Source organism: Agelaius phoeniceus, chromosome 1, assembly GCF_051311805.1.
Source record: "Agelaius phoeniceus isolate bAgePho1 chromosome 1, bAgePho1.hap1, whole genome shotgun sequence".
Lineage (NCBI taxonomy): Eukaryota > Metazoa > Chordata > Aves > Passeriformes > Icteridae > Agelaius > Agelaius phoeniceus.
The window spans coordinates 6,012,916-6,027,875 of NC_135265.1; the positions used below are offsets into that span (position 1 = coordinate 6,012,916).

Genomic DNA, 14,960 nt, shown 5'->3' on the forward strand with positions numbered 1-14,960 from the left:
TAGGGAGTAAGATTACTTTCTATACTACCTTTATTTACTTATATTCTATCCACCTACAGAGTAGAAACTCACTGTGTAACATAGGTGATAGGTATTGGGAAGTTATTGTAAATAGTGTACGCGTAGTTTTTAGTATAAAAAGATAACATCACCTCTGAGGCAGTCAGTGTGCCTCAACCTGACCTGCCAGACAGACCTTGGCTGGTCAGAGAAAGAATTTTATAGATGAGAAACAATAAACAACCTTGAGTCTGAGAACTGAAGAGCTCTGACTCCTTCGAGTGCCAGGCTGGGAAAAGAGACTTTCTAACGCATCTCAGGATCGCTCTGATCAGCAGAGACTCCGAGAAGAAGAAAAGTTAGGCCACCTGAAAAGGGTTTTGCAAGTCCCAAACCAAGGGGAGCGAGTCCCTGACCTCAATGATGTCCACGTGGCCGTAGGGAGGCTTGCGGTGCCGGTACATCCAGAAGGCCAGCAGGATGGCCATGGACAGCACGGCGATGGGCAGCAGCGAGTACACCAGGATGTTCAGCAGCGACGGCGTCGGAGGCGGCGGCTCATATATGACTGTGAGGAAAGAGCAGGGTAAGGGAGGGAAAAGGAGCTTCAGGAATGCAGCAGCACTGCCAGCTGCACATCCAGAGGCGACCAAACCCCGTCTGTCCCTCCAATCCAAAGCTGGGTGGCATGTCCCATGATGATAGCCACAAGGGACAAAATCATCTTTACAGTATGATTCATACTGATAGGCAAACCTTTTCTCCTCTGTGTTTATGGTCTTTAATCATATTTACACTGGGTGTCAGCAAAGTAAGCCTTGCAATGCTACATGGACCACCTTTGGTGTTGGATGGGATGGCTGGCCAAGATCTATCTCCACAGATGAAACACATTCCACATGGTAGATGTAAAGGGGTATGACTAAAAACATAACTGTTTTTAGTCATAACTGGGGTACAATTACACCAAGAATCTATATCTTTATACACAAGGTGATAGGGAGTGGCATCTGAAGTTTTGTCTTTGTTTGTTCAAGCCCAAAAATGCCAAATTTTATACAAAAATCTATTTTTACAGAACCAAGAATTTCCAATTCTTGGGGTTCAAATGATGCTTCAGGAAGGAATTTGGTCCAAAGACCCCATCCATCAGAGGGATTTATAATGAATTGTGAAAGATGTGGAGGAATGGTTTTCAGTATTGGCCAAGTGTCTACTGGAAAACTGACCAAGGAAGTTGAAAATTTTCAGGGCTTGAATGAGTTAAACAAATGGTATCTAAGCCTGATGCATTGGCTAAGGTTATCCAAACGTTGGTTTTTGGCTGATCAATGGGCAAAATCACATTGCTGAGGGCAAACAAAACAAAAAGACATAAAAATGCCACCATATTAAACTCCATGTTCACAGTTCTTGTATGTAAAACAACAGCATTCATAAGGCTCCATGATTTTCACTTCTCCATAGAAGTAATGTTACTAATGGAGTTACAATGGCCCAAACCACACTTTGCAAGCTGAGCCTCCATCTGACCTTTATTTAAGCTAGGTATTTCTTGTTGAGATACATAAAAGCAGAACATTTCCTCCTCTTAACCCTTCCAAATGTATTAAGACAGCACGAAATCCCTTGCAGCATTGCTTTACCTTTCACAGTGATTGACAAGTTGTCAGTTTTTAGTAAAATGCTGCCGGAGCCACAATCAAATGCACTATTCCCACAGTAGCTCTTGTTCCAAATTACATCAGTGTAGTTGAGACACAAACAATGGGAATACTAAATGGAGCCATGTTGCTATGTTGGAGACAGGGAAGGAAAAAATAGCAAGACTTGCCAAATTAAACAAAAAACTGTGAGAGAAAGAATATTTGCTACTAGGTTGCTACGGGTACATTAATAACAAGAGATAATATAACCCATGTAAACAATTAAAAAACTATCAGGACAGCTCAGGAAAATCTGATAAAGGTCTACTGGAACATCTCAGTAAATGCAGATAGCTCAAACCAACCTAAAGAAAAGATTCACCTGTTTTAATAGTTTTTATTGAATGATACTTTAAAAATTATACCTCTAAAAGAATTGTTGTTTTCCTATTAGCCTCTGAAGAAGGTCCTGCTATTACTTTTCTTCCTTGATGCATATCCACAGACTCTGAAAGCTGACACACACCCTTTCCCTTTCAATCCCCAGACCAACAAAACAGAATCAAATGCAAAAATCCCAGATGCTCAAGGTATCTGGAAACTCATGACCTGTGAATTTAATGAGGAAGGCATCAAACACCTTCTAAGAGTTTGAGGCTCGATCCATGCTATATAAATCACTCTGCTCTCTTCCCCTGTGGGATTTTGTTTTGTAACATCCCACAGTGAACTGTCCACCATAAAGGAAACCTAACCTTGCTGATGGTATCCAGTGGTGGTACAGCCTTAGCCATAGAGTGAAACAACCAATTCTTAAAGAACTGCAGCAAAAGGATTTCTGACTTCATAACCAAAACATCCAACAACTCAATGTTGATTTGAAGATGAATCAGGGGAGGTTTAGGGCAAATATTAGGAAAAGGTTCTTCACACACAGGGTACAGGTTGGGTTGGGCACTGGAACAGGCTCCCCATGGAAGTGGTGACAGCACCAAGCTCCGAATTCCAAGGAGCTTTTGGACAACACTCCCAGGCACAGGGTGTGGATCTTGGGGGTTTCCTATGCAGGGCCCGGAGTTGGACTTGATGATCCTTGTGAGTCCCTACCAACTCAGAACTTTCAATGTTTCTATTAAAGTCCTTGGAAAATGGTCAAGAAGAAGAGCCCCCAACTCCCCATCCTCCCAGGCACTCACCTTCTGGGCCGGTGACTTCAGGCAAGTGGGTAAATTTCTCATTGCAGTAGTTGCCCTCGCAGCAGCAGAAAAACACCTGAGGGTTTTCTTCTGTGGCTACACACTCCTGCCTGCACCAGGGACAGACAGACATGGAAGGAAGGGGAGAGAAAAACATTGTCAGCCAACTCCTGCCTCTTGCCTTTGGGAGCCAACCTGCCCCAAATTGTCCTCTCCACACACCTTTTCCTGCAGCTGCACTGCACAGACCAGCAGTCTCCATTTATGGAGAACAACTTGGCACTCAAACACCCCAGCGGATAGCAAAGACCCTTGAAAAGACTGCAAAGGAAACAAATGCTTCCATATGTACTGAGGGCATTAGATGGTGAGTAATAAATAACAGCCGCTGCTGCTAAGAGAATGAGAAGGAGAAAAACGACAGAGAGACGCCTCAGTCCCTGAGCAGTGACTTTCCCACAGCCCATATGAACACTGCCAGGGCAGAGAAGTATTTGATGATGCAATTAAAGATTGTGCCATAAAGCACACATGACGAGGGCTGAGCTAAGGCTGCTCCCACAGCCTTTAAGCATCACCAGCTCTGCACACTCGAAGGGCACCAGAAGCAGCAGCCACAGCCCTGCTGCAGCAGGAGAGAGCTGCAGGTCTGAGGGCATGCAGTGATAGCTCAAGGTAATGGTTTTGACTGAAAGGGGGCAGGTTTAGGTTGGATATTAGGTACAAATTCTTGACTGTGAGGGTAGTGAGGCACTGGAACAGGTTGTCCAGAGAAGCTGTAGATGCCTCATCCCTGGAAGTGTTACAAGGTTAGGTTGGATGGGACTTGGATCATCCTTGGGCCTGTGGAATGTATCCCTTCCTATGGCAGGGAGCTGGAACTAGATGATCTTTAAAAGTCCCTTCCAACCCTAACCATTTGAGGCTCCTATGATTCTCATTTCATTTCTATCGTTTTTAAGTTTAATTTTCAAGTGCTGTCTCCTTCATAAAAAGCTTATTTCTACATAAAAACCTTTAAGAAAATGAGGTTGCAGCTCTCATTTTCTGCCTTTGCCTCTTATTCAGGTACTGCTACAGCCTTCCCAGCACTGAGATTTCCTTCCATGTTGTGCAGGGCCTTAGGGGACTTCCATGGATCAAACCTACTCCACTTCCACACATCCTCCCTCTCCCCACAGATCAATGCCAAAAGAGATGTGCAGTGATTTTTGCAGTACTTTACCTGTCATTTCTTTCTGTTTCTTAAATGCTGCTTCCCTTCCCTGCCACCTTTTGCTGTGCTATGCTCTGGTTTTAGTTATTATGCTTGCAGAGCTGCTCTCCACAGAGAACTGTATCAAACTATTTCCTGAAGCCCAGCTAAATTATATGCATAACTTCCTTCCCTCGACCACTTGGAGGAAGTAGCAAAACAATCATAAGCATTTGACATTATTACTCATTTCTGAACCCATGCCAAGCCTCCCTTTCTGTGTTATCACTGACATACTGCCACGAGAAGAATGGAAAGGGCTCTCTTCAATCCCAGCCCTGGGTAGTTTTCAGTGCTTTACTCCCTTTGGGGAGAAAAAAATGGATATAGCCAAACTGTCTCCTCCAAGGTCTCAGCTGGGAAGCACTTGGTTTGTTTTTCAGGCTCTCATTTTTTTCAACTTCAAAGCAAAAAACCAGCCATTTGACTTATTCAAATGAACAAAGATGTTTCAACAAGTTAAACAGCATTTCCAGATGCTTTTTTGTGAAATCAGATAACAAGCCCTTTGGATTTAACAGCATCAGTGTTGGAGCCTTCAATAGAAAACACATCCTTTGCTAAATCTGTTGGTTAAAAAATCAAGCTAATGAGTGAAAACAGCCTGCTCCACATCTGCAGTTCATTATCCCTGTCTCTGAGTGAAGCCATCCAGGTATGTATGACATGTTACACTTAGCAAATCTTACAGCTGAGGCAGAGGGAGAGAAGGACACATTTTTCTGTGGCAGGGAGGGCACGTTTCAGAGAAGTTCACGTGCTTTGCAGGGGAATGTGAACATGACCTCTCCAGCAGGGCTGTGTAAATAAACGAGAGCACACAAGTCGATTTTTAAACACTACCTTTTTCCTATAACCTTAAATGTACATGTGCCACGTTCTTGTTTCCTCAAGATAAAGAGCAGAGTAAGGAGCTGTCACCCTCAACGTCCCACCCTTGCACTCCAAAATTTTTCCACATTCTGGTGACAAAGGAGGCAGCACTTGGCACATCCCTTCTGCAGCAACCAGAATAGGGCCATGCCCTGCATCCAGGGACACAGAATACAGGTGCATCTGCCAAGGATGCTTCCAGAAACTCGGCATCCAAAAGTGCCAGAGACACAAAGGGCATCAGCACAGCACCACTGATCGAAAAATCATCTTCTTTGCCACTTTTCCCACCTTGGGATGCAAAACTGCCTGCATGGAAGTCTGCCAAGGGCACTCAAGGGAAGAGAAAAAAAATGAAAAGGACTGCATTTAAAGAGGGTTTATTCCTTTATATAATTAAAGCTAACCTTTATTCCAAATGTTGCTTTTGATATTTGTACTGTTTTTTAATTCTCAGAAGGGCTTTTAGCTTTGCCCTGGAACTTGTGGCTTTGAAAAGTCAGGCAATGGAATATTGGATGCTCAATTCTAGGGCTGCAAAAGGCTGGTGAGGAGCCCTGGAAACTTTTTACCATTGTAACAGAGCAACACATTATGACAGAGTTTAAGAAACACTACATCCCTGCAGAGACACTCAGTGACAATACAAGTGTCACTGGATATGAGAGCAGGCACTGAAAGGAGAAATCTGTTTACAGTAAACACTTCTGCTTGCAAGTAGGAAACTACAGTGACCTTCTATTCTCAGAAGAATCGGCACTAAGATGACTAATGGGCCAAGGAGGATTGATTTATTGGGAAAGAATAAAAATTTAACTATATATAGAGCCTGGCTACTCAATTGGCAAGGGAATAGGTGTGGTAGGAAAGTAACTCTGGAGCTAATAATAGAGCAAAGATGAGGAACAACTTACAGTCGAGATAAGCCAAGACAGCAGGCACAAAAGCAGGGGAAGTGTACAGCACCAAAGGGAGAAAACACTGCAGCCATGGCACAAATCTAGCTCCAGCTTAACCCCACAGCTTAGCACCTGGTCTTCCCAAAACTTTCAGAACGAGACACTACAAAGAGGCACAACTGAGAATTGCACAAGGGTGAGATCGACCCACATCAGTGTTATATCAAAGGAAATCCTTCAATTCTATGTTGCTAATCTTTATTGAAAGGGCTGGGCTTGGCTTGGTTGGTTGGTCCTTGGTTTGGGGTTTTTTTAACAAAAACCCTGAACTCAGAGCTACTCAATATTGTCCTTTTCAACCACAAAATTTCATAGGGCTGTTTTCTTTAGCTGCAATTCTTTTCCCCTTTGTAGAATTGCATCAAGGGAAGTGAGAAAAGACTAGTTAATTTTCCCAGCTATTTAATGAGGCTGGAGCCTTCACACTACAAAACCTCACTCCTTTTCAGCTTGCTACAAGCAGTGACACACAAACTCACATTGCTTTTGCTCTCCACTCTTTCTCCTGGCCCTCCTCTTCACTCAGCCAAAGAACAGTGGAACTTCTTGCAACATCACAAACGTCAGAATATCTCAACCTCTAACCACCCCCAGATATCTGTGCTTTTCTAGACAGCTCCAAATGATTCCAAGTTTTCACTTCTATCACCAAATGCTCCTGGAAGAACATATTGCTCTTCATTTGATGGTACAGGACAGGTTTTTCAAAGAATGCCAGAATTATCAAAGCTTTGCTAGGGAAAAAACAAACAAAACAAAACACAACACAAAACCCCTAGAAGTGATTTTTGCAGCTTCTATTTAGAAAGTCAAAGCAGGTAAGTGACAATTCCGAGAGCTGCTTTTGCCAATTAACTTGGACTTGCCTTCTTTCCCTCTATGCAAAAAAATCACGAGCTTTTACACTTAGAGGGTCGATTAAACCTGTATTTGGATAAACCAGCTGGGCTATTACCTGTCATAGCAGTTGAAGTCATCCAGCCAGCAGCCTTTCTTCACCAGCTCAATGGAGCCCGAGTTGTTTCTCCAGGAGGCGTAGCAGTGCAGCCGTTTGTCCTTCTCCCCCTCGCAGCGCTCCACGCCGCTCTGGTTGGTCTTCTCCAGCTCCCAGTTGGCATTGTAGTAGATGCACTCCCTTGTCTCAGCCTCCCCGTGGCCTGGCCCTGAAAAATCAAGCCCCAGGAACATTCAGGTAAAATCGGAAATAGGGAATTTATGGCTCTGTTTTAGGTGATGCATGAGCTTGATTCCCTAGGAGCTGAGCAGCTCAGCAGTGAGGGCTTCAGCACAGCAAGGAGATTATTCTTCTCCTCTGGGGTGAGGTGGGAGATGGAGAGGTCAGGTTTGCCTAAGCTCATGGCAAAGTCAAGAGCCAAGCTCAGACCTTCCCAGATCTCCTCTGGAAAATGCTTCAGCCTTAGGACCCTAAAACAGGGGATGCACGAGGCAATGCATGCCCAGGAATGTTTAACCAGAAACCTTGTTTAGCAAAGACAACCTGCCAGGGTGCTACTCAATGCTTACTGGGGTGTCAGGCAGTGGAGTTACTCTCTCTCTGCACCACTACTTTGGGAAACACCACCTAAAAATACCCAGTTTCTTCCACGGATGTCACTGAGAACAGATAATATTCATCCTGCAGAGGGGGGCCAGACCAGTGGCCATTCCTCACTTAGATCCTGGTTCAGGCTTACTTGGGTAAGACTCCACATGATAAATGTCATGGTTTTAACTGCATTTGACACAGCTCACAGTGCCTCTCCACCCAAGCAAGACCTTCAGCAACAGAAAATTCTGTTCCCCAAACAACACTGGCCACCCCAAATGGATGCTTGGCCGCCACAAACAAAGCCAGTGGGTCTTCCCTCCTTTAAAGCCTTGTACCAAAGGACTGTGGAGCTCCTACTGCCCTCAGGGAAACAATTCCCCCATAGCCACCATGTGGCAGAACTGAAATTAAATTGCAGACGCATCCATTAAAACCAGTCAAATAAGGGAACACTGATATTTGCAGGTGTCCTGTTCTGTCCTAAACCTTAGAAATCCTCTCTTCACCTGGAAATACTCTGCTTTGTGGCATTTTGAGGATTAGTTTAAAAGAAAATGAAGAATGAAACAAAGACACGTCTTGTAAGCATACAAACACAAAAGATACCATGAGCCCTGTATCATGATGGTTCTGTAAATCCTGAAATGCCCTGCAGCCATCTCTCCTTGGGATTACCCAACCTAAGGTAAGGTCAGGCCTGGCCATTATTTTGATGGATTGCAATCATGGAAAATGTAGGTATCTCAATAAAATGTGTTGACAGCTGGGTAGAAAACACAAATAGGTCCCACAGGATGGTGAAACAAAAGTGCTGTGCTCCCAAAATAGCCAGACCTCTGTGAAGCCTAGAGCTAAATTTCTAGTTAGAAAACCACAGTTCTGAATAAACTAGGGGTGGTGGGTCTAACCTGCTCCCAATCCCAACACCTGGACTCAGCACTGGGTAATTTTCATGGCACGGAGCAAACTCATCACACTAGGAAGATCTCTTTGCAAGCTGCTGAGGTGTTCAATCCTTCAATAACACTTTTTAGGAGGACTGCTTGATCTGCATCGTGGGAGAGACTGCAAGGGAATAAGGGTATGAGAATGTCATAAAGCTGACTTCTGAAACTGGAAATTATATTCAAAGCACACACGAACAAGAGCTCAATTTCAATAGCACCTGCAGGTTTTATCAGCTCTTGCAAAGCTCCATCAGAGTTTTCCTCTGACAAGTTGCTTACAATAATGAAAACAACCTACCAATATCCCTCAACACAGAACAATGTCAATATTGACACTCCTTGTTAAAGCCTTGATATTTGTTCTCTTGATACTTACACTGTGCTTCTTTAGGGCAGATTAAGCATTTTTGCTAAATACTGGTTAAATCAGCAGGAAGGTAAAAGAGCTTTCTCTTGTGTGTGGGGGTGGAGGGCAATATCTTTTTATTTATAAAGGAAATAATAAATATCTTAAGTGCATAGAATCATAGAATGGTTTGGGTTGGAAAGGATTTTTAAAGGTCATCTAGTCTGATATCCCTGCAATAAGCAGGGACATCTTTAATTAGACCAGGTTGCTCAAAGCCCCATCCAACCTGACCTTGAATACTTCTAGAGCCACCACCTTTGTGGGCAACCTGGGCTAGAGTTTCACCACCCTCATTGTAATAAGTCACATGGCTTCCAGCTGGTACCTGACACCTAATCCTCACTTATCATCTTCTCCACTCCTGGAAATACACTTTGTAATATCATTTCTATCATCCCAAACTGAATATCACTTTTGACCAAGACAGAAATTTCCTCTCCCTCCCCAACTCCGTCTCCCAGCAAGCTGGAAGGTTTAATGAACAATTTCACTGGAAAACAGCCCCAAAATCTAATCCTAACTCAACCACCATCATCTGCAACCTCAGGCAATATTGTGTAGCCTCTGTTTTCCCCACCATAAACGACAGCCAATGCGACGCACAGAGCCGCGGTGAGATTTGATATTTCCACTGTGCTTTGGAAAGGGAATGTGGAAAAGATGTGAAGCAGGAGCTGTATCGGCTCTGGGACCAGCAAACCAAGGCTGCTAAATCCTGTGTTGAGCCCAGGCTCCCTTCCCCCAAGACAGTTGTCTTTTCTGGAACAAGTTTCAGCTGAAGAGTAAGAGCTGCTTGCAAACACGCAAACCCAACTCTGCAAACAGCGACCGCGCCAGGAAAAAGGCCTTTCCCAGTTTTCCCCCCGCTGTTAAAGTTTAGATGATTTGAATAAAAGCATGCATAAAGTTTGAGATGACTAAATAGATGTATGCTTTCTTTATAACAGCTCCTAAGGATGCTTGCATTAAGAAGACACTTTAAAAACCTGTGTGTTTGTTACCTGCTCTCAGATCTCTTTAAAAGCCATTTGGTAGGATCCTCACCCCGCTGGGTGCTCACGACTGCAAGAAACCCTTCTGTTTGTACCCAAGATGGTCTCAGCAGGAAGGGGCACGGCTCCAGGTCTGGGTATTAATTTACCTGCTGCTTTAGCTCATCAAGAAACACTCACACCTTGCTCTGTAATGGATCACGCAGAGACCAAAGTTTGCAGCTAACTGCCTGTTCTGCACTCGCTGCTGTAAAACCCTCACTGAACAGAGGGAGGGGGAGTCAAAACAGGGGCTTGTCCCTTTGAGAGAGAAAGGTGGTGACTAGGAGAAGGAAATCTGAGCTTTGCTCATCCATCCCCAGAGATCTGCGTAGATTTTTCTGCCTCCTCTTCCCCCATTGAGCGATGGACACCCCCAAGGTCACCGTAGGTCTGTAAGAAACACTGATCTGGACATTAGGGACTGGTTTTAAAGGAAAAAAACATTTAGATTTGATATAAGGATGAAATATTTTTCTCAGTGAGGGTGATAAAACACTGGAACAGGTTGCCTAGGGAGGTGGTAGATGCCTCATCTCTGGAAACATTCATGGTCAGGTTGGACAGAGCTCTGAGCAACTTGATGTCATTGAAGATGTCTCAACTGCAGGGGAGTTGGACTAGATGCCCTTTAAAGGTCCCTGCCAGCCCAAACTATTCTATGATTCTGCCAAGTGACAAAGGCATGGAAAACCATGTCCTGCTTCTCATTTTAAGTTGGTAAGAAGAATCAGAGGGTGTCCCACCAAATATATGTGCAGGAAGCACTTGTCTCCCTCCACTGGACACAGCTGATGCATCAGCACAACAAGGATTTGACTGGGCTGCCCTGTGCCCCCAGCAGTACAACCTGGCTCAAGAGAAGTGTTGTATCAAACCTGAGCATCTGACAGGAGTAACACCATGAATTTTGGCCAAAAGGTCCTTTCCTGAAACAAAAGTCTTTCAGTGCAGTCACAAACCACAGCTTGAGACAGATTAAAGGGGTTGTGCCCCCACAGTCCTGCTCTCCCCTCCTTACTCTTGTAATCTCCCTCATAGCAGCCTTGGTACATTAGAAAACTCTTGAGTGCCTTCATTTGGTGGAACTGCCTGGTAACATCCTGCTCATTTGGGAAGACAAATAAACACCCCAGAGAACTGCTCAAATTTTGGCAAAAAAATCAATGGAACTTGGGTGCGATGAAATATAAAATCTTTGCTAAGCAAATGTTTGAAGATTGCTGTTGGAACCTGGTCTCATTCATTGGGCCCCCCATTCCTCTCCTGCCTAAGCCTATTCCACCAGCCACAATGCAAAATTTGGGAAGAAAAAGTTGCAAAGCAGAAGCATGTATGTGGGGCAGGAGCATGGACATGGGGCAGGAGCACAGCATCCCCAGCACTGCATCCCACTCTCAGCCCCAGCTCTCTCCATAGGAAAGAGCCTCGTGCCAGCAGCCAGGCAAAAACAATCAACTTTTTAATATCACAATCCACAAATAGTCATTTAAGCAATAAAGCCTGAAGTCCTGTTTGAAATCAAAGTCTAAGGAAGAATCAGGCTTTGCAGGAGCAGATGGGTTTCTGGCATCCCACTGCATCCACCCAGCGCTTTGGGGATGACGCAGCGTGGCTTGTCCCTGAACAAAAGCTGCACAGAAATACCTTTACACAAAATACCAAGCCTAAATAACTCCCATACATCGCACAGGCAGAGGGAGGCTACCCACCATCACCCATTTTTGGGGTGGAAATCAACTTTTTGACCTCAGTCCTGAGGAGCTGTCATTATGCTGATTCCCCTGGGTCAATTTTCTGCTCCAAATGACTGGAGTATCACTGGGTTTCTGCCAAGCAAGACCCCCAGCACCCATCTGAGGCACATAATGATGGGAAGAGCAGTCGAAGCACCATGCGACATGGGAAGACCTCTCGCCTCTACTTGGGAGTTACAAGGCACAGAGGGAGCTCATTAAAAAAAGATCCTCGTGAACTGAAGGACTTCAGCCTGCTGAGACATGGGACCTTGCTGCTGATCTGAGACTAAACCCTGCTTTCCTAATTTGGAGTCGCTGACAGATCACTGAGAGGCTGTATCATTATCCAACAGCTTCTAAATTATAGCCAAGATCCAGTGTAGCAACTTCCAGGTCTAGGTGTTAGCAGTTGCCAGGCTCCTAACTCATAATTAGATACATAGGGAATATCTTCCCCAAGGCTGAAGGCTGCTATAAATCTCAGCTCTTTATCTCTGCCTGTCCCCTTTTGAAAACCTAAAATGAAAGTATATAGGAAAAGATGGGATGTGTCAAAATAGTCTGCATAAACACTGAGTGATTTACCAGACAGTCTGTTTGCCTGACTGTCAAAACCACAGGGCTTTCTATATGAAGCAGTGTATGCAACTGAAGTTATTTGCAAACACTTCGTTATGTCCCTATATAGCTATTTGTACATGCAATTTTATAATATAAAACGGCAGAGATTGTGCACTGAATTGGGGTAATTGCCCTCTAATTTGGAGGGTAATTGCATGCAGCAATTAAGCAACTGCGGATGCATTCTTGCACGTGTGATTATGGAAGTCGGGCCCTTTGTTTGAGGTTTGGGTTTTGCTTTCAAGAGCTCTCCCTCAAACCATGGCAGGGGTGAGCAGAGCTGGGAAATCAGGAGCTGCTGGGAGCTCACCTTGCAGTGCAGCATCTGCTGGGATGAGCCACTCACCCCCTTCCCAGGCGATGCTAAACCAGCTGCCTCCGAACCCACAGCTGCATTTTGGCACAGCCTTCAGTGGGGGACCACAATCTAAGCATGTGTGGAGCACTCTCGGAGGCACTGGTGGGGAGGGAAAGGCAGGGAAAGAGGGCTGCTGCCTCCCTCTGCCAGACACCTGCCCAGAAATCACGTGCAGGACTGCAAATGAAAGAATTTCAAATAGTTGTTGCTAGAAATTCAAAATCAAGCCAGATTGAAGAAGGCTTGCAACTGAGAATGTTTGGAAAATGTTGCTCTGGAGAGACCACCCAGTTGCATCTCTCCAAAACAAATGTGAGATTTCTAAGCCTTGCTCCAGCACTTATTCCCCAAGCAGGGTGATTTCATTCCTGCTGTACTTACATAATAGGGGCTAAATACATTTTTAGGCAAAGCATCAAACTCGTGATGACATCTGTGGTTAAGCACGTAACTGCACAGGAGGATTTGGAGACTTGTTGCTTTTATCCTCCTGTTCTTTCACTAAAGTCTTTAAACAGCAGAGCAGAAACAAGCCCCTGTGACTCTGCAGAGCCTCTTTCTCCAGCCAAAACTTCACCCACCTTTGGGGACCTCAATGGCAGAGATGCCCCATCCAACCAGCTGGAGGGAGGGATGGTTAATTAGAAGGATTTATTCCTGCAAAATGTTTTGGCTCTTAAGCCAGATCAGGTAAATCTGGGCACAGGCAGGACTGAGGAAGCAAAGGTGTAACGCCAAGGGAAGATATTACTTGGAATCTTGTTTTCTGTCAATAGATTTGGCTTATCCCACAGTAAAAGAGCTCCAAGTTTTCGAGTCAATCAATGGCTGTTAATCTATTATCTCAGCATATATTGCCATGGTAACCTGCAATGATGCCATTGACAACTACTCTCGAAAGGACAGGAGGCTTTAAGACGTTTTCTTTTAAAATTAAAAAAGGAACTTTAATATTAAGAAATACATCCTCCCTGCTCACCAGGGATGACAACTCAGGGCTTCTATATTCACACCATGACTCACACTTCACAGCTTCCACGGACATCTGTGTAGCAACCCCCCCCAAATATATCTCTTTTTCAACTTGGGTTTTAAGTCAGTAAACGATAACAAGAAAATTATTCCAAAGAATTAGATCTTCATTAGAATTTTCCCCCAAACAGACTGCAAAACCTGTTTTAGAAAATGTAAGGAGTGTGTTTTAGGAGTTATTACTACCAGCTCAGGGAAAGCATGGTTTCATTTCAATGGTTTCATTCTTCTGAATAATTTCCCTGGTATTTTAAGTCAAATAGCATGGGATGGAGAAGGACCTGGAGAAGGACATGGAGCATCCCAGCTCCTCACAAAGCCACAAAACCAGGCAGACCCTGCAGAGGGAAGATGGAGCTGAGTGAGATGACAGCAATACTCAGCTGAGTGAAATATTGAGTGTCCACACACACATACATGCACACAGAGCTGATGAGAGTAATCTCTTGGCCCAAAGGGGAGGATCACTCAGGAAAAGGTTTAGTAAATCATTCCTCTGGCCAGGCAGAGGGATCCAAGGAGGTTTGGCCAGGTTGCTGGCTGGCCTGGTGTGCAGCAGGACAGAAACGTTGCCAGCAGTTAATCAATTTTTGGAAGCAGAGCATTTTTGACTTGAACTCAGAGGGTCACTTCTATATTTTATTTAAAGAAGAGATCATTTTAGTTATCCATTAGAAAAATCCTATTTTGTATCATTTCAGTTAAGGACAAAGCCAAAAATGTAATTACATTTCTCCCTTCACATCACTAACTGTATCTGTCTCCCCCAAAAAGGTTTTAGTTCTTTAATAAAACCATCAGGGAGATCAATCAAAAGCATTTAATGCCGTGGTGCTTTTGCAGTTCATGTTTAAATGCACTTTGGGTCACAAATGAGGCAATTTGGACAGCAGAGCTCAAACCAGATTAGTAATAACACACAAAAAAAGCCTAATTCCTAATTTATTTTTCTTTTTTCTTTTTTTTTTTTGCACAGATACATACCCCTCCTCAGCTACACCCAAGAGAATGAAATCAAACTCAAGGCAGCCCTGACAAGCACGAAGTCACAGATCCAAAAAGGGCAGTGCTGCTGCCTGCCTGTGCATGGCATGGGGTGCAGGAGAAGCTGCAGATCCCATCCAAACCCCCAGTGCTGCTGAGCTGCTCCCTGTCTGTGTGTGACCAGCCCTGAGGATGCCACCCCAGGCAGCATCTCTGGAATGATGCTCCTCCATCCCCCCAGTTCCCTAGAAGACACCTCCAGGCTTCCTTTGCACAGCCACACCAAGAAAATGCCTTGCTCCACAGAGGAATTCCATAAGGGAGAGGTTGTGCTTTCTCCCCCAGACCACGAGTTTCCAAA

General features: G+C 44.5%; 1 protein-coding gene across 2 annotated transcripts in view; it reads right to left on the reverse strand.

Moving 5' to 3' along the window:
• Positions 1-14,960, reverse strand: part of ACVR2B (activin A receptor type 2B) — a 113,347-nt gene that overhangs the window by 25,173 nt on the left and 73,214 nt on the right. For both annotated transcript variants that reach the window (XM_077188437.1, XM_077188404.1), the window contains exons 3-5: positions 6,885-7,092; positions 2,843-2,952; positions 417-568 (exon numbers count right to left, since the gene is read on the reverse strand). In XM_077188437.1, the coding sequence (XP_077044552.1) occupies positions 417-568; positions 2,843-2,952; positions 6,885-7,092 (470 nt within the window). The remainder of the gene's footprint in view (positions 1-416; positions 569-2,842; positions 2,953-6,884; positions 7,093-14,960) is intronic.